The sequence below is a fragment of the Pezoporus wallicus genome, unplaced genomic scaffold (assembly GCF_028554395.1).
Source record: "Pezoporus wallicus isolate ANWC-B61680 ecotype Strahan unplaced genomic scaffold, APGP_CSIRO_Pwel_v1 contig_6382, whole genome shotgun sequence".
Taxonomy (NCBI): Eukaryota; Metazoa; Chordata; class Aves; order Psittaciformes; family Psittacidae; genus Pezoporus; species Pezoporus wallicus.
In genome coordinates this window covers 2,867,557-2,893,866 of record NW_026638015.1, presented here as the reverse complement: position 1 = coordinate 2,893,866, position 26,310 = coordinate 2,867,557, and the positions used below count along the sequence as shown (strand labels likewise).

General features: G+C 42.6%; 1 protein-coding gene across 3 annotated transcripts; it reads right to left on the bottom strand.

Moving 5' to 3' along the window:
• Window positions 1-1,403: 1,403 nt before the first annotated feature.
• Window positions 1,404-25,758, bottom strand: CTTN (cortactin). 3 transcript variants are annotated; one of them, XM_057408763.1, is made up of 15 exons: window positions 25,604-25,758; window positions 22,532-22,615; window positions 22,023-22,096; window positions 20,486-20,615; window positions 17,427-17,537; window positions 16,971-17,025; window positions 14,807-14,917; window positions 13,540-13,650; window positions 11,820-11,875; window positions 10,686-10,755; window positions 10,316-10,464; window positions 4,138-4,227; window positions 3,865-4,048; window positions 2,878-2,949; window positions 1,404-2,292 (listed from the first exon to the last, which is right to left on the bottom strand). In XM_057408763.1, exons 2-15 carry the CDS (start codon window positions 22,613-22,615, stop codon window positions 2,156-2,158), a joined length of 1,434 nt encoding a protein of 477 aa, XP_057264746.1. In that variant the 5' UTR covers window positions 25,604-25,758; the 3' UTR covers window positions 1,404-2,155. The 3 variants fall into 3 exon arrangements, with proteins under 3 accessions (XP_057264746.1, XP_057264747.1, XP_057264748.1); XM_057408764.1 differs by lacking the exon at window positions 13,540-13,650; XM_057408765.1 differs by lacking the exons at window positions 13,540-13,650; window positions 14,807-14,917.
• Window positions 25,759-26,310: the final 552 nt, after the last annotated feature.

The window sequence follows — 26,310 nt, the reverse complement described above, 5'->3', positions numbered from 1 at the left end:
TAGTATTTTCTTCCTTAGCATTTCCAGCAGCACACGGTCAAGCCTCAGCTTCCCAGTAAAGGTCAGGATTAGAAACTGTAGAATCTGGGCTCTGGTCATCTTCCTGCAGCCAAGGCTCAAAGGAGCAAAGCTTTGACCTGAGGATCCCTGTCATGACTAAGAGCAGAACAGCTTTACAATGATGTCAAAGCTTATTTGACTGTAGCTGATGGCTGTTTCCAAGAGCACTCCATGCCCTGCAGCCATCAGTATTCCCAGAAGCCATGAGCGACTCTTCCACCGAAACCACAGCTCACCTCTACTGTAGCAGAACTTAAAGGCAATACAAGACAAAATTCTGCTCTAAATATTTCCACACGGGAGTAGGAGCAAAAGGCAAAGGAAGGCAGCGAGTTTCTGAGGAAGAGAAGTACTTGGAAGGCAGCAGCACCTAAGAGAATGGAGGTGCCCTTCACGCCAGCATGAAGCATCCTGCGGCAGCTTTCCGTAGGCAGTGTGGATGCAGGCTGGTCCCAGGTAAGCTTGAGACAAGATGGAACCATCTGTAACAAACAGACTGACAAAGCAGTTTAAAAATACCAAAATATCCCATGCAAATGGTTCCAAAAGTTTATTGAATATTTAATTTACAAAAATCATATCCCTATGAGGTGTTCTAGGCAAAATTGGCTAAAATAAACTGCATAGAAAACCCAACCCTATAGTAATGCAAATACAACATGGAAATGAGACCATGAGAAGGAAGAGAAATATAGAATCATGACACACACATGACATTCATTGAGGATTGTCCCAACCATCCAAGAATTGGTTCAACGTGATGCCTTCTCCCTAGTTACATTATACATCTGACCATTTTATACAGGACTTCTATATTCCCTTGGCCCAAATCTTTGTATTCTTTCTTAGTTACTGCACCAGTTCTGCCATTCCCATTTGGATCAGAAGGTGGAAACAGACAGTACATACACTGAACACGTGCGCTATTAGATGCAACTTGCTATCTTTGGTAGGGACCCTAAATCTGCAGTCAAGTCACCTTTAGAAGGACAAGTTTCAGTTTTGGCAAGGAACAGGTTTAATGCTGTTACTCAGTAGAACACTACAGGAAGGTTGTGTTGACCACAGGAAAAGTGGAGTTGGCTCTTGTAAGGTTTAATTTTTATGGGGTTTAAACCGAATTATTTGTATTAACATTCCTTGACTCAAATATGGTTGCATAAAAAGTCATTACTGCACAGCAGGCCATTGCCTGTAAGAGCAAAGGATGTACTGCACGCAGCAATTCCAGCCTGCCATTTTCCAATGCTTAAAGCAACGAGGCTACTCCTGCAGGTGGTCACACAGATTTGGATGCCAGTTTCCCTTGCTCAGTGTCTCAGCACTTGTAGAGGAGCTTTTCCTGGGAAAGAGGAGGGTGAAACCGAAACACAGAGTAAAGGAATTTGGGATAATCAGTGCTAGAGTGTTTGCAGCCCTCCTCTGGGATCACATGAACAGGAGAAGCAGGAGCAGGAAAACACTAATAATAAAAATCAATGTAAAAGCCAAGGAACTTCACTTGAAAAGAGAAGGAAAAAGTAACCAGACTGTTTCCTTCCTAACATTAATATTCCATAAATATTGGACAGGTTTTGATTAAGTGCCAGTAGCTGCAAATGCCAAGCATTCTCTTCGCTTTGTCAAGCGCTATCTGGAAAAGAAAAGAAAACAATATGCACCTCCTCAGTCCTCCCCACTCCTCCATAGTGGGAAATGCAAATAACCTGCATAGCCATGATCTCCTTAGCTGAAAACATTTAGTGGAAGACTAACTAGACTTAAACACTAAGTAAATCTGCTCACTTATGAGTAAAACATGCACTATTACAACAGACAGCTAGTTGTCCTCCAAAGGCTTTTTATGACAATTGCTAACTTGGCAGAGAGATGTTCTCCAAATGCATGAAAATCATTTTTAGAGCCTTAGTGAAGAACATGGTAGTTACAATATATTAGCGATTTCTGTGGCATAAACATCTTAAAAAGCAAAGTATTAAATATAAAAGCAATATGTATATACCCCTCCGTCCTCAGAAAAGCATCATGATTTGTAGTGTATTAAAGTCAGATTTATTGACTGGGGAATTAAGGCATAACCAGGAGACAGGAGGCTTCATTGTCTCAGCTCCACATAGTTGGCAGGGAACAACCCATAGCGGCCTTTGCAGACCCCCCTCCACCAGCCATCGTCGATCATTTCTATGTTGGTGATGATGTCGTCTGGGTCAAAGGAGATCTCGTCATCACCCGCTGCAGAGGGAGTGGAAGAGGCTCAGTATTCACACGGGGCAGTTCACCTACCAACCCACCACCACTAATCACACCACAGACACCCCTCACCCTCCCCTCTCCCATCAGGCCACGGCTATCCTCAGAGACGCTCCCCCATCCTCTGGCAGGATGGTTCTTACCTACTGCATTTTAAGCGCATTTCTAACTCAGAGCAACAATTCCCACCTAACACACTGAAAACCACTTCATGGTCTTGATCTCTCCTCAGAATCAGTCAGTCACGCTTTGCAGCACCCCTGTCTGCCCAGGGTTTAAGGAGCGCTAACAGTTGGTTAAAAGAGCTTTTGAGAACTCCCACTCTTTCAGACACAGTGGTTAGTAGCTTTCAGAAGCAGCTCAGTGCTATTGCTCGATCCCTAAATCTTCACAGCTTTATCTCATACATTACTACAAGAGGTGACAAGCTGGGGGTTGGAACTGGATGATCTTCAAGTCCTCTCCAGCCCCAACTCTTCTATGCTTGGCAAAGGAAAAATCCAGACTTACCTATCTGTGCAGAACAAACTTTTCAAAGAGAAGGTTAAAACCAAGAGCTTTGCTTACCAGCTTGATAATCGTAAAGGGCTATGGCTGTAATCCCAAGTTCGTTTTCGTATTCATCATAAGCATTTTCTTCTAGAAAGAGAGAGACAGGAAAAAAAATAACAGCATGAAGCACACTACCTATCACGTGGAGCTCTTTCGTGTGGTGCTCCTCCTTTAATTCTACTGCCAACACCCATAGGAAGGAGGGAACAAACAATGCAGGTCTGAAACGTGCTGATGCTCCTTCTGAAATGGATTTTTTCCTAAATCACCCACAATTAAAGCCTGAAGGAAGCGTTCACAAGCAGGTATTCAATAGGGTGTAAAGTAGACATGATCAGCCTTATAACACTTTTGTAAGTGTGACAGAACAGCCACTGAGCTCAAGATCACTGAGTAAGAGACTATTTAATACCAGATAAGTCTGCATGGAGCAGGGGAGAAAGGGGCCTGTTTAAAATTCACAGGTTTTGGTACCAGAGCAGGCAGATTCATTCTTCACACCTCATCTGGTAGCCAGAAGAGGTGAGAAAAACAGGAATTTGAAAGAACCTTTATTCTTGCAGTTTCAATTAGTCTGGGACATCCTCACTCCACTCCATTAAAGGCACGGCACACATCACGTCCATTTCAGAGTCCAGGAAGTGCTGACAGTGTTGTGCTTGGTAGGCCAGCACACATTTTCTCTCTGTGCTTTGTACACAAGCTGAGCTGCGTTGCACAGGGGGCAATGGTAACCACTTCTGAAGTTCTTTTTGCACTGATACCCTAGGGAGCACCAGAATTACTGCACCATCACCTCCCTGGTTAAGTAATTTCAACCTTGCTCCAGCTGCACCTTCCTTTCCTAATTACAGTTTGCTGGTGGAGAATCTAAGGAGTCTCATCAGACTGAGACTTTAGAGAACTAGGACAGTGTCCTGTCAGCACAATGATTCATTACGTCATTGCACATGGGAGTAATCTGTAGCTTAAGAGGTTTAGTATCAGAAATAGACACTCTACCTGCTTGGTAATGCTCTCCTGCCCCTGCCACTTCATAGACAGTCTCTGGTTCGTATTCTGCCTCTCGCTGACTCACAGCTTCCTGGTAGTCTGACTCTGCAGCTTTGTAGCTGGGCTCTGGCTCACGTGCAGCTGAATACGCGGTGCTGTTGTAGGCAGGCTCTGCTTCATAGGAAACTGCGTCCTGCAGAAATACAGGTGAGGTTTGTCAAGGGTCCCTAAACAGGTTCCTACCCTTAGGATCAAAAAGCAGGTACTGGAAGTGACTCTAACCTCATAGACTGGGCTTGAGGGTGCCTTCTGCTCAGCTGGCTGCGTGGCAGGAGATGGTGGTGGAGTTTGTTTTTTGGCTTTAGCTTGTTCCTAAATTGAAGAGAAAGAAAAACTTCATGGCAGTTTAATCATTGATGTCATGACTCTGAAGAAGAAACAAGCCTCCAGTAAGGAAGATGACAGCCAGCCTATGCTGCAATGAACTGATGCAAACAGGCAGCAAAGAGGGCTGGACTATTGGACCTGCCTGAAGGTTTAGTGTTGCTGGACAGTAAAGCCTCAGAAACACAGCAAAGAAGTGCAGAAACAAACCCTGTGCAGTATGTACACATGCGCATTTAAAAATGCTCTGAGGCACATTTCCATAGGAGCTGAATGGTTTCTGTGTCCAACAGATTCATTCTGTTAGGCCTCATGTCCCATTTTAGCCTAAGTTTAGAGAACTTGAAGCCCACGTGTTCTAATTGTACAACTGATCTATTATCTTTGATGAGAAACGATCCTGCGAGCTCTTGCAAGTCTGCAAAACACCTCCAAGGCAAAAGACTGAACAGCTCAGACAAACCTAGGTCCTAAATACTGACAATGAGGGATTCAAACATTCAGAAGAGCTCTATGCAGTAGAAATAAAACCAGTATTGCTACTGTATTCTATAACATGGATCTGAATCAAGTGTTCTCTGGCACTCAGGCTGTTCATGCTGTGCCATCCCACCTGTGAATCAAAGGGCACATCCACAATCAGCATTAGAAAGCCATGCATTAGGAATCCAGGATCCCATAGCACAAGAAGTGCAACACTGCTTGCATGACTTAGAAGACTTTAAAAAAATCAGCTATTTTCTTCTGCCTTTCTTTCTTTACCATAAGGGATAAGAAAACTGTGGATCTAGGGCCTAAGTTTCTTCTTTATTGTAGTAAAAGAAGAGGGAATACATGTTGTGAGAGAGTGTGCACTTCAGTTGTTTCAGTCTGTCAAGCTGTAACTCCCCAAAGGACTCTCAGGATAAACTGTAGTCCAGGGATGAAGGGATAGGGCTCTGCTACAAAACATTTCTTCCTTCCCTCTGTTTGGCACAGCTCAGGAAAAACATAACAAAGAAAGCAAGCAAAGTGGGTCTTGAGAACAAAGCCAGCTTTGAAGACAATTCAAAGCCCAGTGCTGTCCTTCCTGGAAACAGTCCGGATGCAAACAGTGCTCCCCCCACTTTCAACTCCTTTGCTACAGCACAAAAAGCACCAGCAAAGTGTTTCTTAGAAGTCAAACCTGAGTTTGGGGACAAACTAAATAGCAATAATCCATTAACAGTGTCAAACATGGCAACAGCTCCAGTAAGCTGTCCTAGGAGATGGGTCTCTGAAATCCAGACTACAGCTTAGGACAGGCACAGAGTAATGGCCCTGAAACATTTAAACTGCACGGTCCCCCTTCAGGCTGGGTTTCTTCCTCACTGAAATGCTCCATGGGAATGAGCATCCTGCTTTGTTCCCTAAAGTAGCAGAGGCTGGCTAAATCATGAGGCACCTGTCAATTCAAACCAGCAGCTAAAGAGCTCCCTGAACACCATTTGACTGTGTGACATATGTGAAAAGCAAGAGAAAAAGGATCACCAGTAAACAGGGCTCTTGAAGGAATGCAGCCCATATGTACTTTCCCATTGTGGGAGCATGTATGCCCACACACTTTCTTGAAGTAAGAAAGCTTTCTGTTTCTACAAGGAAGTTCACCTGAGTCAAAGTCCATCCCCACCCTTTACAGTAACTGTGGACAGTGTGGCTTACATCCCACCCCTTTTCCTGCTCAGCTTGTGAGTGAGGCCAGTGCAGCCAGTGCCATTCTAGTTTCCCCTTAAACTCATTCTCCCTCCCTCCCTGCAGTATCACACAATTAAGCATGGAGATGCTCAGGCTGGAAGAACATTAATCATCTGGTTATGGTGGAATTTAAATACCAGTTTTGGGGGAAATATCAATGTGTCCAGGCAACAGAGTTTGATGAAGCACAAGAAAAAAATCAAGCATAATGGTGTGAATTTAACCCACACTTACAGCAAAAATAACAGTAAAGAAAGTAAGTCATTTCTGAGACAGAACTGGGGGGGGAAGATGTAACAGTTCAATGACTGATGAGAACCTGTGTTACTACATTTAAACCCTTCTGGAAAACTGTTTCCTCAGCAGGAGGAAAGCTCAATGAAAAAATGACGTGGGTAAAAAAAGCCTAAATCCACCCAAAATGAATGGCAAGAGAGCTAATGGAGAAGCTGAACCTCTTCCTCCACTCGACCCAGGCTACAAACCCATGCAGCAGAAGGGAATGCTAAGCAGAAAGCCTGGTTACTTACAGTACCAAAATGGACAGGCCACACTGGGACAATGAGAGCCAACAGGATGATGCACTGGCACATAGCTGCTACTCCTTGTGGAAACACAACTGTGGTGCAATGAAATCACACAGTAGTGCAGAATATACTGCCAGCCCTACTTGTCAAGACAGAGGGAACATCAAAAGCATGCCCTGGAGACACAGCCATCACACAAAGCTCCTCTTTGCATCTTGAGGAACATCAGCCTGCTTGTAGCAAAGGTGCAGAGCAAAAAACAGACACGAAGTACTGAACAGATCGGTCTGAGGTATCAGAGCTGCCACGTGCCCTAGGAAAGAGACACTTCCATGAAGCAGTAGCCAAGAGGTGAAGCACTGAGTTAAGATAGAGTATCCTGCAACAAGAGAACTCGTACCACCTGAGACTCGACCATGAGTCCAGTTTTCTACTTCAGAACACTCACTGTAAGACCCAGGTGTTCAAGGATGATCTGGTTACAGGGACTGGTCTTTTGCAGAATCCCCCAGAAACAACCAAACCAAAGCAAGGAAGTAACAGTCCTTGGCTGAGGAATGTTGCCTTATCAACTACCATCAGCATCCTTCAGGTGACCTAAGAAGCTTCAGAAAGGCTGAGAAGTCCTAGAGACACCAGACACTTGTCTAACAACAAAGCAGTAGTAGTGATGCTGGAACGGAGTTACTGCCAGGTGCAAATACAAACCTCATAGAAAATAAATGAAAGAGCAGAGTGAATGCTGAGAAAGCCCATCTTCCCTTGGGCCTGATATTTCCTAGCAAGTCTCAGAAGTAACTGGAAGCAAGAGCAAGAAAGGGATCTCCTGGGTGCAGAATAGCCTTATTAACAATGCAATACTTGTGATATCCATCAGCCCCTATCACGGTTCTTCCTTATTTGGAGACCTGTAAAAGTATCTGCTAAATTAAATCCTGCAAAGATAACAGTGCTGTTTGCTGTAAGTCACAAGTCTTAATGCTATCCACACCCCATGTGCTGACAGAAGAAAATGAGTGCCAAGAAGAGGGAGATCTCCTGAAGGAGTGGATCTGCACTTTCAAGAGCAATTTGCACCTCAAGGTTGTCTCCAGGTTGTGTCCAAAAAGAGTTATTTGTTCCCATTTTTCATCACCCCATAGGACAGCCTCTGGAACTGAGGAACTACAGCTCTTTCATTAGTGTTGCAGTCTCGGTGGCAAGGACAAGGACTGGACAGGATGAGGAGCAAAACATCACTTTGTTAGGGAAGCAGCTAGGTGCCAGACCTAGATACTGGCAATGTATTAAGCCTAAACACACTGAAACATGCTGGGAAGAGTGGACAGTAGTTCAGGAGCAGAGACAGCCTGGCAACAGCTAGAGGAGTTACGGGGCTACCAGCTGAACAGCTACACCAGAAGAAGGTGGTGACACATGCCGATAGCATTTTGCTGTGGCTCCGAGTGAGCAAATGCTGAGGCATTCGGCTGTTCTCATCTGAAAAGCTCCCAGAGCAACTGCACACACTGGATGCATTCCAGCTTTACTGCTCTGAGGAGAGGGGAACCAAGAAATTCTCCTCAAGGCAAAGGATCAGCTTTTCTCCGTGTGCTGGAGGATGGTGCCAATGCTAAGAATGACACAGGGTAGTCCCAAGTTGACTGTGGCTCAGAGTAGCACCCCCGAGCAGGCTGGATGACCTTATCCAACAGAAAAGACTGAATTCTCAGCTTCAGCTCCCTCCTCATCTCTTAGCTTTAAGATGCTGTGTTAAAGGTGTAACAGGACAGTAACGAAACCCAGTGGTTAGGGTAAGGTATTAAAATTTCACCAAGTCCACAGGGATGAAAGGCAGCATTAGAAGAAACTACTGATATACAAAGATGAACTCCCATTCATCTTGTGATATATGCATGCAGTGAGCATATGGCTTCAAGATGTACTGTGTGAGCATAAGGCAAAAGAGGTGATAAGCTGAAAGGAAAAAAACCAAAGCAGCTGTCACTTTAGATGAAGAGACTTGACTTGATTTATCCTATAAAGCTAGAATGTCCCAGATAAGTTTCAGATCAGAGCTAGGTTACCACAATCCTTCCATGCATTTAGTTCTTCCTACTTGTAAAACAAACTAGTTACATAACGTCTAAACTTGTGATGAATTAGACCATACTGATGGAATGGGATGAACACCAGAACCTTGACATTCTGTAGCAGCATCCCACTAAGAGGAAGTATCTGCCACATCTGAGAAACCAGTCATTGGGTCTGTCCCATTTGTCGTCAGGCAAAGGACCAAATGGGTCAGAAACCACCTGACCATCTTTCCTGGATTCCAGATGTCTTATGATGTTGAGACAAATTCATATGCAAGAAGATGTATCAGTGGGGCCTGCAGTAGGTGGGCTACACTGGGTCTAACAATGAAAGATAGTTTAGGTGGAAAATAAAAACAAAGGAGGAGAAAGAGAGAGACAAGAAAGAAGGAAACACGAAAACTCCCCCATAGCCAGCCAGGAAGAGCAATGACAAGAGTCCCAGACAAGCACTCTCCTCTGGAAGGGTCTCTTCAGCATAGCAAGTGGCAATGAAGATGCTGATGGGGCTCACCACTTTTCCTGTGCATCTCCTTGAGTACTGTGTGCTTTTAATAAGGACCTGCTCAATCTCCCTACTGGTTATTCCTGCTTGGAACACTAGCAGCAGTAGTTGTAGCATCCTACTTAGGTATCAGTATTTTATAGTCTCAATGCACACGTATGGCTAAGTAGCATTTATTCAGAATTTAAAGGACTGGCTCCTTTTGTGTCCTATGCTTACTCTTCTCTAGTGCAAACAAATATATGTAAAACAAGAAGAGAAGAAGGGGAAAAGAGGGACTACTCTTAATGCCAGCATCAGTTGCTTCCCATTCCGTGCCATATCAGTGTTTACTAGTATGAGGCAATGACATCAGAGTAACAGCATGGGACTGCAAGGAAAACTGCCACAGCAGCTGTGGACAAACACTGCTGCAGCAGCTTGTGTGAAAGGTCACAGAGCTGCAGACAGAGGCCTTCAGGATTACTGATAAGGCACCTCAGGCATTGTGTAACAAAAGAAATGAACAAGACACAATGGGTGAGTTACTATTAACACACGAGTCCTCCCATCTCAGCAGCGGAGTTTCACCAAATATGAAAATCCTATAAGGCAGCTAAGATGTAGGTTCTGACTAAGCATTTCCTGCAATTATTTTGCTTCTGAATACCACAAAAATCACAAAGCTTTTAACCATGCCAATGCTGAACTAAGATTCTTAATTCCCTAACTAAGATTCAGTTAACAATTGGAAGGTTATTTCCCCCAATCTCATAGGCATGTGTTATACCAACGGGTGATACCACCTCCATCTTCCACAATACTGGCTCCAAAAAACTAGCATTACCAACCAGAACCATGGTATTAAACTACTTGAACAAGCACTCTTGTAGGACCACATGTCTCTTCCCCTTATGAGCTCCTCTGTGCCCATGGGAATCTGGTACTACCAAAAGGCACAGAAGGAAAACGTCAGGCCGCAAATGCTAGTGGTCAAGATGAGCTTGCATATTTTGGGACAGGCCTGATAAAAATATATATACTATTAAGTGTTCCTCTATCACCCTATCTGATGTCTGATACACATATGGTACATGCTGATAGATGGCTGGAGTTGCAAACAGGTAAAGCACAGGTACAAACACAGGAAGAACAAAGAACTTCAAGGTCTGGATGGAAAAAGGAAAGTATCTCTCCTTAAAAGGTTCTTTTTTCTCCCAGCATTGCACTGAAACACACAAAACATGCTGCTCAAATGGGATTTGAATCCTACTGACCTCCAGTTTCCTTCGAGCCTCTTCCTGTTCTTGTTTTTCTCTGGCCATTCTTTGGGCTCTCTCAGCTTCTGCCTTCCTTCGGTCTTCCTGCTCTTTTTCCTTGGCTAGGTTTTCAAAGTTAGCTCGGATGCTGCTTGTTTTATTAGCAACTGTAAGATTAAATGAAAGTCAAATGTTAAGGTTCTGAGTAAAGGTAGCCTGGAATGAGCTGGTACAAATTTCTGCTAGGATTGAAGTTGTTTCTGCTTTTCTACTCTCTGAGCTCACGGCCCATTCGGGAAAGTCCTTTTAGCCCTCTTCTATCCCAGTGATATTCCAGGCTTTTGAACATTATTACCTCCAAAGAAAGGATTTCGGGCCACTGCCTTACCAGCTTCTATTGGCTTGGTCTTCTGGTAAGTTGATGCTGGTTTCTCAATATCTTCAAAAGTTGCTGCATTCTATCAGTAGGGAGAGAAAGAGTATGTTACAACACACAAATTCATAGAGACATTCAGACAGCTTCAATCTGTGACATTTTATTGTGATATTGCCCCTGGTCTTCAGAACACCGAAATAAAATCGGGAAGAATCAAAACTTGACAAATGGAATAATCCTCTCTGTAAATTGAACTACAGAAGAATTAATCTCCAGGGGCAGGTTTAAACATATTCAAATCCTATTAATTAGAAAACAAATGTAGCTTATGAACAGGTGACTCATCAAAACTAAAAATGAGTCAATGTCCTAAATATTTATTGTGTAGCTGTTGCTGTTCAAATCTACATTGTGCAGGATTTTCATCAAGGTAAAAGCATCCAGTCTCCTTAAAGAAGCAGATATTGTTAAAACAATATTGTATTTGAGAACAGTATCAAAACAATATTGTATTTGAGAACAGTATCAAAACAGGAGGGTTTTTTAAATGAATGGTCTTGAGTCCTGAAGGCACAAATAAAAAGATCCTACAGACTGTCAAACTCCACTACTTTCTCACTTTTAAATGTCCTACATAAAGCAGAGAGTAAATTTATTCAGTAGATAAATGTCAGTGAGGACTTTTTCATGGACAGGTAGAAGGGGAGTATCAGCTGCCCTTTTACTGTTACAGAATACTAAACCAAATTATCCTAAAGAGAATCAAAGCAGGCAAAGTCAATATGTAAAAGACATCTATTTTAAGCAGTTCACTAGAAGGATATCCTCAAGATATAAGGCATCAGCTACATGTTAGAAGACATGACTGAAATTGTGGAATTAATGGATTTTCTCATTATTTCATACAAAGTTTACTATTCTTTCATTTCCATGCTTCAATTTTCACTACTTATTTATATACACTACCCCAATGTACACACAGACGTGTATAAACTGGCATCGGTGCTGTGTGTATAAACTGGCTTCTTAAAGATTTAGAAAAGCACAGAAGTCTACTATTAGACTGGAGAAGTATCCAGAAACTGGGAGCTGAACCCTACAGATCTAACCAGACTATACTATATCCCTACAGACTATTTGTCATACCTTATCCATCCGATCTTTCTGTACTCCATACTTCCCACCAAATCCTTTTGCATAATCTAAAATCAGGATAAAAGGGTTAGAGCAGGGACTTTGTTACCCCTCCCATCTTTCTGCCAAATGCGAATAGCCATTTCAAATGCAAATAAATAGCCATTTCAGCTGCATGCAGAGGTACAGTGACAGCCGCCAAAGAAAATGCAACCTGGTTTTAGATGCAGAAAGGATACACAAGAGCCTTCAGGTACACCAGCAGATGACAGACTGTGGGCCACATGCATTCTCTGAGTAAACATTAAGCTGAGGATTGATAAGGTATCAAGCAAGGAATAAGGGATGAGCCCTTCTAATGCATCACTTCTGTAACACAGCCTTTCACAGCACCAATTCTTAGCCCTCTGCAGTAACCATATAACCTAAGCGATTTTGCATTGCTCAAAGGAGCGCTATCCAGTCTTCAGTGACCACAGAGGTGGTGTTTTTTTCTCTTTAACATGGTAAATTCTATGAATGACAGGCAAATATAATAAATTTCTCATTCTAGTGGATTTGGTTCTGATACCCAACTGATGGATATTCAAGTCATTGGTAATAACTCCTGTTCTAACATGGAAAGGGGCAATTCCACAAAACAGCACAAGCCTGCAGCAACTCACAACCACAGAAATGGGGTGGCCATGCTATTCTGTACCACCCTTGAGCTGCACACTCTTCTGCTCACTTGATGCTGACTCCAGCACTTGTTAAGACTCCAAAAACAAGTGCCCCAAAAACAGCTTTCTGCTCTTTGTAGCGAGTTAGTACTGAGAGAAACATCTGATGAGCATCAGAAACAGCACAACAGAAGCAGAAAGAGTGTGCGGCTGGAAACACCTTCCTGGTGGCAGTGAGCTGTAGGAATGTGCCCTTGGACTCTGTAGATGCACAGGCTTTCCTATACATCCCTGAATATAATTACTCCTTCTCCCTCTTAGCCCCAAAACCACTTGGGTCCAGCTGTTTTAGCCTATGTCCTTGTGCTCTGCTAAGGCACATCTGATGGTGTATTTGTGTCGCTACAGCACAGAAAAATACTATGAGAATGAACAACCTCATTTTCTTCAGCTTGGTATGTATTTTCAGCCAGAATAAATGGACTAAACTTACATTTTCCTGATCCAGACTTCTCACTTTAAGATAACGGAAAACCAGGAATTCATGGTTTGTACCCCAACTATTTCACAATGAATAAAGAGAGCATGAATAAAGAGCATTTGCTCACCCAAGAAGCACAAACATTCCCTGATTCTTGTTTTAATGACTACAATCGTTTTTAAATGATCTTGCCATAACTCATTGCTTGTTATTGGTTACATCCATGGCCCTTAGCTGAGTATTTTCCCCACCAATTTTTAAAGGCAAAACTTCACATTTACTCTAAAACTGGTCAGTGTGATGCCATTAACATCATGATACGAGTAATGTTATTATTGCATTGTATATATAGCTATTAAATAATGCATATTATAGAGCTTTTAACTAAACACTGGCTATCTCTTTCCTGAAAAGAGGCTTGCTTTATGTAACACTGTAAGAGTGAAATGGAAGAACATTGCCAGATCACGTGGGAATAGAAGCGCAAGAAAGTGTCTGCACATTACTAGCACCAATCTACTCAGAGAACTATTTAAGACTGTGTAAGAAGTGGCTGCACTGTTAAGAGAGTAACAAGTGAAAACGGTGCCTTGTTGAGATTCATGCTTGGCTAGTTTCTCCTTGTAATCAAACCCCACAGCAGATGAGTCCTGCCTTTCTGTCTGTACACCAAATTTCCCTCCGAAGCCACTCTTATAGTCTGAAAAAGCCACATGACACTCAAAGTTTTTGCAGTATTTTCAATTACCAATCATTTTGAATGGCAAAAAAAATCATCTCAATATACTTTTGTAAGACGAAATTCAAAAGAAGTTTCCATTTGAGATTAGGAAGAGGTCAACATGATTTATCAGACCCTAGCAAGAACACCATTCTGAAGTCACAGAATAAAGCACTTCTTCGCATTGTTCAGAGATACTGCATAATGCACTTGTATTTAATCAACATTACGAACACAAACACACATAATATGTTCACCAGAACAAACAACATACAAAAGGATACAAGAGACTAAAATGTGTGGTTATCATCAGTGTGCTTAGTATTTGTACACTAGAGATCTGACTTCCAAAGAGATGTTAAGATAGGGTAGAGAGGCTATCCTCCAGATATTCCTACACAGCACTGGTTAACAGAAGAGGAACAGTCCTGCTTCTGCACAGCTTGAGCTAAGAGTTACGACCATTCCCAAATGCTGCCTTAGAAGAGCCATTATAATATATGGTATAAAATGAAGGCACAAAAAGGGAGGAGGTGTTCAAGTAATCCTCCCGGATAAATCTGAGGATCACTTTTAACTTCTTTAACTGAAAAACAAACCAATTAAGTTTGTTTCTTTAAGTTAAGGGTGGTGATAGGCAGAGGGCTGGGGAGCAACTTCTGCTCTGGGTACCTGCATTCCATAGGAATAGGTACCTAAACTGGCAATGAGAAAGGACAGCATTAGATATTAGATTACTCTTGCATAAAACCAGGGGTACATATAACAGGAACCAGAAAAGGAAGATTATTTGTGGAAAGTACAAAGAAATTGTTAATGTGTGGTTTGAACAACTCAACTGAAAAAGTTAAAAACAATCCAGACTACCTGCAAACTCATAAAGCTTCTCCAGTAAGAATTTATTACTGGAGTGATAAATCTGGAGAAGTCAGAGCTTCTGGGGACTCAGATGCGTTAAATCTGCTTTGCAGACACCAGTACACCCGATACACAGCAACCATTCAAACACAGAAAAAGGAGACCCGTGTCAGCTACTGTGGCCAAAGATACCACAGGAGGAGGGTTCACAGAGGGAAGAGAAATGTCAAAATGAGGGAAGTCAGAAAGAAAGGCAAGGAATTGTGAACTGATATACCTATCTGGGATTCGTGCAGCTGCACTTTCTCCTGGTGATCCCAGCCAAGTGCACATTTGTCTTGTCTGTCTGTCTGCACACCAAACTTGCCTCCAAACCCCTTTACATAATCTGTATGCATGAAGTTTCAGAAAACATTATTGCAGTTTATGACTGTAAAGAGTATTTCATAAAAAACAACACAGTAAAATGTTATGGGGTAAGTTGCCCTGCCATTAATGATAGTATCTTTCCCTCTTTCCCCTCCCTGCTACACTGACTGTCTCAGCAGAGGGGTAGGATACCCATTCAGGAACTCTGGGATCACAGAGCAAGGAAGCACCACAAATCCAGTGCAGGTTACAGCACACAGACTCAATGGTATTTAAAGATGTGAAGAGTCTGATGCACCTCCTACCTAAAGCCACATGTAGAGCACAGATACAGAAATAATGAAGGACTTGATACCTCCTCTGAATACCACAGATCTGTGCAATTACACATTTATTTCAATAACATCCCTATAGACATTAAGTCCTTTGGAAATGTGCTTGTGAAACACACAGGGACAGTTTACAATGCCTTCCTTTTCATTTAAGGGGAACAAAAATCTGCATAGACAAAGGGCAAACACACATTTACCACAAAAAAAAACACACCCTAACCAAAATATTTATCCCAAGTTTAAAAGGCTGCTTGATTTGAACTAGTATATTGAAATAAAATAATAAAAGACTTTGTGATTCATGTTTTGCCTTGATATTCAAAGCCAACAGCACTTTTTGTCCACTTTGTCCTTGTCAACACCATATTTACCACCAAAGCCCTTGAATAATCTAGAGATAAGAATTTTGTTTGTAAGCGTTCAATGACAAAGCATTACCTTGAGAAACTGTGATAATCAGACCTGCTAACATTACATCCTGTATTAAACGAAGAACTGACATCCCCATTTAATCTTCATTCCAGATATTTAAGTCATAAATACTTCAGAATTCTTTAACTCTTCAGGATGGAAAATAAAGCAGCACCATGTGGAGTTCAACTGCTGGGCAATATCAGCAATTCTGCTGTTTGATTCCTTGATAAAATTCTTTAGACACTTAGAGCAAAGTGAACATCAAAACCAATGTCAGCAACAGCCTGGATGCTCCTAAACAAACACCCCCTTGTACTCTTTGGCATTTCTAGAGTGTAAATGCTTCTTTGAGATAGAAAGAAAAGAGACGGTGAAAGTGTGAATTTTTCCATGAAATGGTCAATTTTTGATCAGACCTGCCTGGAAAACTGAGTAGCAACACAATAATAACAACTCTAAATCTGATAAATGCTTCCAAAGTAAGAGCAGTTGGCTCATCACTTAAAAGCAGTCAAATCCTGTGGTTTAGGTTTCTTTTTTAGAAGTTAAAGTTTTCAGCAACATCAATTTTATTCCGTGTTAACTTTCAGCGGGGTATGAGTTCAACAGATGTAAAAATCCTAGTATTTTACAACACTGCCCTATCATGAGTGCCTACTACATCAGAGGATGAGCCCACTACTATGTGTGCCTACTCACCCTTCTGTGGCTCATGTTTTACCCTGTAATCAAACCCCACTGCACTCTTGTCCACTCTGTCAGCCTGTACTCCCTATTTTGCACCAAAACCACTTGAGCAGTCTGCCTTGAGAGTAAAAATGAAATTATGAAGTTTTTAATGGAACCATCTCAGCAATTGAGGGGAAAAAAGTTCTTTCAAAATGAAATACTGCTCTTTAGCACGCAAAATAAAGTTTAAACACAGAAAATAAGATGGGCAACAGCCCCTATAGTTTATGATGGTTCCTCTTAAATCTACTCCTTATTTCCAACAGGGTGCAATACACTAAAGAACAACTCCTGGTCTTCCTAAAACGACCCTCACTTCCTTGATCCTCACTTGTAAAAGACAAGTAAGACTCATGATGACAATCATGATGGTGCTATTTCCTTGTCTCAAAACTTCATCAACTCAGGAAATAGCTTTGAAATTCAGTTTTTCATCTTGTTTTCCTCCCAACCCCCTCAACATTTGATTCACTGAGAACACCACTAAACAACTGCCTCACTAAACAAGGTCTTTTCCCAAACAGTAGAAGAGTAGGGATCTATTCTACTATTTATAAAATACATGTGTCTACAGAGATGACCACCTCACCACTTTACCTCTTTGGGAGGCATGCTTCTCGGTTTTGCCCTGATATTCAAATCCAACAGCTGACTGGAAGAGAAATAAAATTGCATGACAAAGAGTTAGATACTAGTAGAAAAACTGCATGCACTTCACTGGACACAGCACAGGAAGCTCCTCTGTCTTTCCATACTGCTCTGACCTCCTTGATCAGGAGCATAAATACCTACTTAACTCCAGGCCATATTCATTTGTATGATCGTTTAGTAGATTTTCCTTTCAATTCATCTCAATTTCCCATTAGGGCCTTCTTCTATCTTGCTTTAAACAGTTATTTATCTCCATAAAAGTCAGTGTTAGTTTACTGCTAAACTTCAAATACAGCTGGAAGAGCAGACCAGCATTTTAAGGTATTGGAATTTTTCAGCTGTACATATAAAATGAGAAACTTAACTACTGTGAGTAGCTGTATATGAAATGGAATTGCTTACCTGGTCAACTCTGTCAGTTTGCACTCCAAACTTGCCACCAAACCCTTTCACCAAATCCACTTGGGAGCAATGCTTAGAAAGTTTGGCTTGATATTCGTGTCCAACAGCTGACTAAAAACAAAGGGAAAGTTCAGAAACAGGCAGCAGTTCTACGCAGCTCTGTATGGAAAACAGTGCACCATGTAACCTGAGGATAAGCTTTGTTATAAATACACATCACTGCCAGTGTTCTTGTTGGAACTAACTTCCCTGGAAATGGCTACTCTCTTGAGAGGTCTTTGAGACCATCACCATGCTAGCAATACAGCCCAGGCAATGAAGTGTCAAGAAACAGTCTGACAGCAGTGACTGTATTTCATAAAGACTGTGTTAAATTCTGCATTTTTACTTCAAAAGCACAGGAATGATAAACAGGAAAGATACAGACAGAATCCTGATGGTGTTCATGAAGAATCTGAAGTAAGGCTTAGTCCCATATAGTAGACTGTAACCAAATATAACTACAGCTAGGTTTTCCATTGACATACTTTTAAGGAAGGGCTCTGATCATAAATCAAATTTAGGCATCTTCTCTGTATACATTCTCCTCACTTGCAAAATGGCACCTCAGCATGAAGTGGTGCTTCCACGTAAAGGCAGAGCTCCCCATGCCAAAGGCATCCCTGCACCACAGTCTTCAGTTTGAGCCTGTACCTGGAACTCAAGCTGAACACAGCAAGTTGAGGCACAGTTACATCACACTGCGACTGGCTTCAGGTAAGACACAGGGATGTGTAATTACACACCTGCAAGTACATCCAGATAGCATTTACTAGTGTTACTTTAATCTAGTGCTAGGACACCCTCCTAGATACTGGGGTTGATGCTACAGCCAAGCACCTTGAGGGGTGCATAACATAGCAAAAATGCTTTTTCTTGTCCAGTGCCAAAACTGAGTTCTGGCCAGAGCAACTTGCATTTTGCCACTTTAACATTTGAGTCTCAAATGCATATGATTACTGTCAGAGGCAGAAAGAGAAGACTCTGTAACTTGCCAAACACAGCCATGATCAGATGGAGAGGCTGCACCTTGTGACAATCACCTCTCATGACTCAACAACACCACCCGCCCCATTCAAGGCAGTCAGCATCTGCATCTGCAGCAGGGAGCCCTCCAAGCAGCTGCCCCAAGTTCTGACCTTTGAGGAGCGAGAAACTGTCTTCTACCAGACAGCTGGACCATTTGAGGACACAAGGTGTCTAATAAGTAACTTGCCTTTTACAGTATTTACAGGGAACATTCCAGGCACTCAGGAAAGCAAAACATTACCACATATAATGGGTGAAGTAATTACCAAGTAAGAGAACAAGGATGACAATAATAGGACGCTACCTTAGCTTACAAGCAATATAAAAGCTCCTTTATTTTCCTGACTGAAACAGTCATACTTTTGTTCATTTTGCAGGTGTTCTGTAGCAGAATAACTGTTAAATGTCACAGAAAAGGCTCCCAATTCCCATTACATTTATGAAAGACACAAAGCTCTGAAAATTCTGGGGTTTATGTGACCTCTCTTTTGCTATATCAGTTGAGGTGGGTGAGGTTTAGGCATGCTGTTTTCTTTACGTGGTACCAGAACTTTGGATTTCATCAAATACCAACCATTACCACAAACTCCTTTTTAGAAAAGACATGGAAACTATTTTTCTTAGAAATCTGTATTTCAGAGTAATCTGCCCTCAGAATTCCTCAGCACAATACCGTGCTACATTTTAAATCAGTTATGGAGGTCTGCCATACAGAATGATGTAACCGTTCATTTTAAGTCAGCACGAAGGTTTTGTCCTAAATAAAGCAAAAACCTGTACCACGACAATGCTGCAGATACACTCATTGATTTAGGTGAGTCAAGCCTTAACACCAGCACACCTGCACAGAGGAACAGATACCTATGAAGGGGAGACCTCACTGAGGAGGTTTGAGAATTGCAGCTATAAGGAAGAAAGCTTTATTAAAATCATAATTTATGAACATCTCCTGCCACCAGTATCACTCAGGAGAAGGATAACGTGCTGATGCTAGGAGCTACACAGGACTAATGATTGAATGTGCTCAGCAAGTCCTTTCCCAAATTCAAAGGTCAGACTAGCCTGCTTCACTGACAATTAGACAGCAATTTACTCCGGAATATGGGAATCCAGCAAAACCTTAAAGCTGCCAAATTACTACAAACCCAGAAAGTAAGTAAAGTAAGAAAATCAAATCATTCTTGTTCAGGAAACAGTTTGGCTCTTATTTTAAGAGTACATGAAAGAAACTAGCCAGAAGTTGGTATGCCTAATTATCACATGGCTAATAGAATTACCTTAAGAATTATCATTTCTTCTGTTAATAGAGTGTAACTTCAACTGCCATCAAGTCCTTATGTAAAATGTTACCATCAATGACTTTTTAAAAATACAATGATTAGTTGTCACCTTTGACAGTTTACCACTGCTGCCCACCCTTTTCCTCATTCTCTGGCACAGAACTGAAACTAAACTGCATTTATTCATGCATTAAGTACTTTGTTAATTTAAAAATACACAGTTAGAAACTTGAATCTTGGCTCCAGGGGAATCCACTCAGGACATAAGCATACAGACTTGCTCTAAAGACAGAGCAAGCATCAAACAAAAACGTGGGCCCCTTGTGCATCCCAGAACTTCTCATCAACCATATATGCCTGATTTGCCACCTGAAATACTTGTTCCTGATGCTTCAAGTGCTTTAGTTCAGGTATTTATGTAAGAGCACCTTGATTTATCTGGGAAACAGAACACGATGGCCTGACAGAATTGGGCAGTAGTGGTTACAAGTGTCCTTGATAAAGCACTGCAAGAGTGCTTCTTCTGCCATCAAAATGAGCCACCACTGCATATAGCTTATGCCATGATCTCAGCTCCTGCATCTCTGAAACTAGCAAAGTTGGAACAATTTTGCACGTTCACCAAGCTTACCTCACATACGTAGTTGTGCTGGCCACAAACAAAGTGAGGCAAGACTTACAACATCGTCCCAGGGAAGCATTCATACTTACTTTATCCATGCGATCTTGTTCGACACCAAATTTCCCTCCATAGCCATGGGAAGCTTTTGGTCCTGTTTCAAGCTCCTTCTCTTTGAGGTTCTGGTGTTCTTGGAATACATTCTCTCTCAGCTCATGAATACTTTAAAGACAGATAATTAAGCAGCAAGTTTTACTATGAAAGTTTCAGAAGATAACTTCAAAAAGATGCAAAATAAAAAGATGATAAAAATATCATCTTAATTAAAGTTGGACAACTTGTATTTTTCAAGCCCTTCTCGCTTTATCAGTGCACAAAACAGTTCATGATATTCTGAGCAACAGAATTTATTCTTAGAGTCATAGAATGGTTTGGGTTGAAAAGGACCTTAATATCATCTAGTCCCAACCCACTTGTCATGGGCACAGACACCTCACACTAGACAAGGTTGCCTTTTTGGACAGTTTTTCTAGTGAAAAACATTGGGTTTAAGACTGAAGGGTATTCTGCTATTTGAACAACCAACTACTTAGAATTCCTGTGTGCCTGAAACATGTTTTCTTCTAATATCCTATTTCAAGTTCTTTCTATTTAGATGGCAACTTTTCAGAATAGGGATCATCTCTTATCAGACAGTCCCTATGGTAATGGGACTCTGATTCTAACTAAGCGTTCTGGACACAACAGCAATATAAAAGAAGGATAGAAGGAGACATGCCCCTTCTCTTCCCCAAATGTTCCCTTGCAACATGCAGGAAGAAGCAGCCAAGGTAGTAAAGTGCACCTTTAAACACTTCCCACTGGAGTTTAAAGCTTCCTCAGGTGGAATTCAGCCAGTAAACATCCCCACTGCACTCCAAGTAGGGCAGAATAACATTGATCCCTGAAGTAACACACTTAGTTCAGTCACTTCCCCTGCGCAACACTGATGACATTTATTCTTAGCTTTATACCATGAGGGTTGCTGCCCCAGAAATACACAAGCAAACCCAAAATGAATGTCACAACCACAGATTTCCTAAAACTGCTTTAAAGCTAAGTCTCAGACACTTCTCATAAGAAGCACAAGACTAAGAAGATGGATCATTTCTGTCTCACACAGCCCTCCCTGACGCACTCGTTTGCTTTTCTGCCAGAGGGCTCAGTTTGTCACTCTGCCAGAATTTTTATGAGTTCGATAGCAGTTTTCTCAACAAAGCCTAAGAATTAAAGGACAAAATGTACCCTCAAAGTACCAAACTGGAGCTGCTCAGATCACCCAACAGAAACCTCTCTCCTGGCACTATTGGCTCTGGCCCCAAACCAGGACAAAGAAGCCTTCCAGACACAAAGAGGCAGGAAAAATAACATTTCCAGTTACAAAGAAAGATGTAAGAGCCCCTACACCAAATTCCTGATCTTCATTTCAGATCTGAAGATACTGACACATTTGAAAGACCAGCAATCTGGCAAATAATCTTCTACAGAGAGTCTTGTTTAATTATGAAGATACAAGTAACTGAGAACATGAGTTGATTAAAAGTCAGCTGGGATTGTGACTTAATAAACTGAAAAAGAGAGCTGCTTTACTTGATGTGCTCTTGATGGCCGGATCCTTTCACAGTTTTAGCCCCCCAGCGCTGTTCTTTCTCACTCACATCATTCTGCAAAAGACACACATAAAGAAGAGTTAAGACCCCAAAGACATCGCTAAGTTATCTGCACTTGAGAGTTCACAACAAAAGCCTTCAGCAGTCAGAGACATCAGAAGAGTCAGAAGAGAAGATTCTACCACCCTCACTTCTCTTCTGCCATAAGCTTTGTCCCCTGCTGAAATGCACAGAGCAGACATTCAAGCCCCAAGAGGCTACTGCTTCTTGATGCAAACCTCTTCCGTAGAGACTTCCCTGCAGTACCCAGCCAAGAGAACATAGTTTTGTTAATCACCCACAAGCACAAACTGCTAATTCTTTTTCTTCAGGCATATGTTCCTATCAGTTTATTTTGCTGAGATACAGTCCCCACCCTGAAGAATTCCTCTTTAACACACCACGGTACACACTTCTGCTGAATGAATCAGTAACATTCAAAAGCCATACCACAAAATCAGGATCCGTCTCCCAGTCATCAGTTCCGTCAACCTGGTTGATACAAACAGCGAGGCCTGCAGTAGCCTTCCACATCTGCAACACCATCAGAACAAGCTCTGTCACGCTCCAGTCACATGTCAACTCTGTTTACGTATAAAGCTGATGGAGAGGCAATCCAAACTTCTCAATGGAGGATGTTATTTAAACACACAAACAGAAGCTACATTTGCAGTGAAAGTCAATTTGACCACTGGGTCTCAAACTGGTTTGAAATCCCCTTTTAGTTTTCCTACTGCAAGAAGCTTAGGAGGAATCACTGACATGATTTCAAAGAGAACAAGGAAGTCTTTCCTTGCTCAACATTTATCTTCATTCACTGCACTGAAAGATTCCTCTTCAAACAGCTCTCCAACATCCACTTCCAAAGACTGCTGCTAATTCTAGGCTCTATGCATATATTTAAGGTGTAGGAATTGGCTTCTTTCCCCAGCCATTAGCAATGATAAGCATGATATTGTTCATTAGGCAGCATAGCCTACGTTATATTACATTATACCTACCCAGCCTCATTGCATAATGAGTTTCAGCATCATGAAAGAAATCCAAAGAACTGTAAGAATTTGCATGCAACCTAGACATTAGTCCACCTGCCTGGAACAACCAAGTTACTGTGTTTCTCAGATAACCCCTCGTGAAACACGTACACAACCTCAGCATCGTGTCCCACTTTCAGGAGAAACAGAGGGCAAGAGCTGGAGCACTGGCAACAAGAAGCAAAACTCATAACAAGGGAAGAAATAACATCTAGAAGCAATTCAACACTTTTTACCAGGCCAATTAATAACGTTGGACATCTCACTTTCTGGAAACCTTATCCCCTGTGAAGTATCAAGTTGGACGCTTTCAGTTAACACTTTTGTGACTAGTGAGCAGAACAGATGACCTGCCAAGAGTATTTTATGGCCTTTATTCTAGGTAAGCCAAAACAAATGAACTCTAAAAAGCTTTCTCTTCATCTAGCTTTTCAGACACACAAGTTAGAAGAAGGATTTATCTCTTCTCATTACTATTCCACTACAGTTCTTTAACATACCATCATTCTGTCTGCTTACCCTTCTCTTTCTAATTAAAAAGAGATTATTGTGGGTTATTTCATTCATAATATATGGATAATTCAATAGGTAGAATGAAAACTCTCTTTTCAATGCACAGCTAATAATCCATAGGTAAAGCACACAGAGAAAAATAAACCAGCCTGACAGAATGAGCTGATGAGCCACTTGTAAGGGGCGCTTCAGGACTGGTAACAAGGATGAGAACAACTGATAGTCACACACCAAAGTAGCAAGTGAGGGAGTAGCCTGGAAGGAGGTTTTAAGAGTAGAGCAGATGATACCCTGATACAAGTAGTAGTACATTTCCCCTTATGCTTCTTCAGGTCTCCCATCTCCAAATTCCTATGGAAATTAAAGTATTAGCCTTTGTTATATGGCTTAATACTCTGAAAACTTGTGAGACTGCAAGTTTTTAATATAAACCTTTAGAACGCTGGCATTTTACCTCCTTAGAATATCCTGTCTAAAGCCTTCTCATCATATCTCAGGCTCTCCTACCCTTCAGTTTGCCACAGGGCCTTCACTAAATCAACCCTCTCACAAAACTAAGTGCTGGAAAGCAAAACCAAACCAGCTCAACAACGAAACTCAATGTGGGGTGCAAGTTCTACCTCTGTAACCAAACCTAAGAGGGATGCTATGTACCCTTTCTCCTGTACTCCACCATGCTGCACGCTCTCCAATTCATTTCGAGATGGAATTCAGGTGACAAGAGCTGAAGTGCAGGTGTGCACGGTTACTCTGTATTTGGTGCAAAAGACAACCTGGTTCATGCATTTACCTGATTGTGTAAGTTTGCTTTACACGTTCAGTTGCGTTCAAGCATTCAAAAGAACAAAAGCTGCATCTTCTAGATCCAGAAATCTAGATTTCTTTGCTTCCCCCTCACACTCTCACAAACAATAAGGAAAAAAGGATTTCACATGCATACCCTTACAAAATCCAGAATCCACCACGTCTCTCCCTAAATTATGCACATGAACGCCAACATCTTTCCACACCTCAACCCTGCATTCTAATTACCAATTTTAATTACAAAAGGGAGCTAAGCAGCTTAGTAACAAGGAATCCCAGTCAAGACCTCTCCGATTGCTGGTGGGGAGCTAACAGGAATAAGCCTGGTTTCCGCAGCAGCTTGCTATTCCAGCATCTCTTCCAATGCAAAATGGGGAGAAATATGATCTCTTTATGAGTCACTGACTCACATGGTCGTATTTCTGAAGGAAAAGGAAAACAGTACGGTTCAAAGTCAGACTAAATATAAGCTTTGAGTTCATGTGGCCAGCTCTGCCCCTCACCGCTGTTATGATTAACCACCACCCTACCCAGCACCTTTAGCTCGGGAACTCCGCTCTTCCCCAGGGCCTACGACAAACTCCTGAAGGAACAAAGGGAAATGCCAACGTTTTTAAGCCCAGACACAGCGCTGCAGGCCAAGAGAAACCAGCACCAGCTCTAGGTCGAGGCAAAGGCTCCATGGGGCACCTCGCAGTCATGCTGCACCTTTGGTTGCCATTCCCCTTGGACACTGAGGGAGACGGCTCTTCATTCCGAGGGCGCAACAACCTCAGACCCGACTTTCGCTGGCCATGGCTTGGCTTACCCCCTCACCAAGCCCCCTAAGCCCTCAGCAGACGGCTTTATCTTCTTTCAAGGGGGGGTGGGGGGGGGGGGGTGGGTTATCTCTGGGCAGCTTCATGGAGTTTAAAACAACAAAAGAAGCGCAGCCACGTACCCCCGGCTCGGCCTTTCCTCCTCCAACCGCCTCACGGCCCCTCAGGACGGCCGCGCCCGCCCAACACCGACCCCACCCCGGCCGCCTCAGCCCTCGCCCGGCCCAACGAACCCTCCCCATCGCTCCGCACCCCCGGCACAAGGAGGGGTGCGGGTACGGCCCGGGGCCTCCCCGCTCCACCGGCGGTCAAGCGAGCCGGGGACCCCCGCGGCCCATCCCCGCCGCGCTTACGCTGCCGCCCGCTACCACCTCCTCCCGCGGCCGCTGGTGTCCTGGCTCCCCGCCGCTGCTTCCCAGGCTGGCGGCTGCTGCTGGTGCTGCAATTTCCGCTTCTCCCGAGCTCCCACTTCCTCTTCCCGCACGGCGGGGCGGCTCCAGGTGGGATTGGGACCCGCCCCGGCGTCCCTGTAACACCGCCCCGGCGGGGGACGGGGCTGTGGGACGGGCTGGGAGAGCTGCGGCAGCTGCAGCAGGGCTGAGGGCCATGGACGGGAAACGAAATGAGTGGAATATATATATATATAAATGCTTATAATATATATTTATATGTATTGCATATTATATTTATAATGTATAATATCTATAATGTATCCTCTTCCTAGGTTTTAAAAGCGCTACCCCATCAAAAATGCACCGTCAGGACTCTAATGGCTACAGCAGATTGGGTACAGCTTGAAACGGGCTGGTTCGGCTCCCTCTTTTGAAATATTAATACTTACTTTTGCACCATCACTGCAACTGCGTCATCTTGAGGGATTTGGATCTGCCAGTGAACAAAAGATTCACATCTGACTGTTCCCGGGCTATCTAAATTAAACAGATGGGAAGAAAGAAGCAAGCAGGTTTTCAAAGGCAGCTTTAACACTTTAGGAGGGGTTCTCCCACCGTTTTATTCCCAGGGAAGCAGATCCCAAAGCCTGACATTCCTCGTGAAAAAC

Excerpts from the sequence above, each read along its gene's own strand:
- CTTN (XM_057408763.1), bottom strand. The coding sequence starts at position 22,615 with ATGTGGAAGGCTACTGCAGGCCTCGCTGTTTGTATCAACCAGGTTGAC. Across the intron at positions 20,616-22,022 it reads GGCCATCAAGAGCACATCAA|TATTCATGAGCTGAGAGAGA; the intron begins GTAAAGCAGCTC and ends CTGTCTTTAAAG. Across the intron at positions 4,049-4,137 it reads CCTCAAGCCCAGTCTATGAG|GACGCAGTTTCCTATGAAGC; the intron begins GTTAGAGTCACT and ends GTATTTCTGCAG.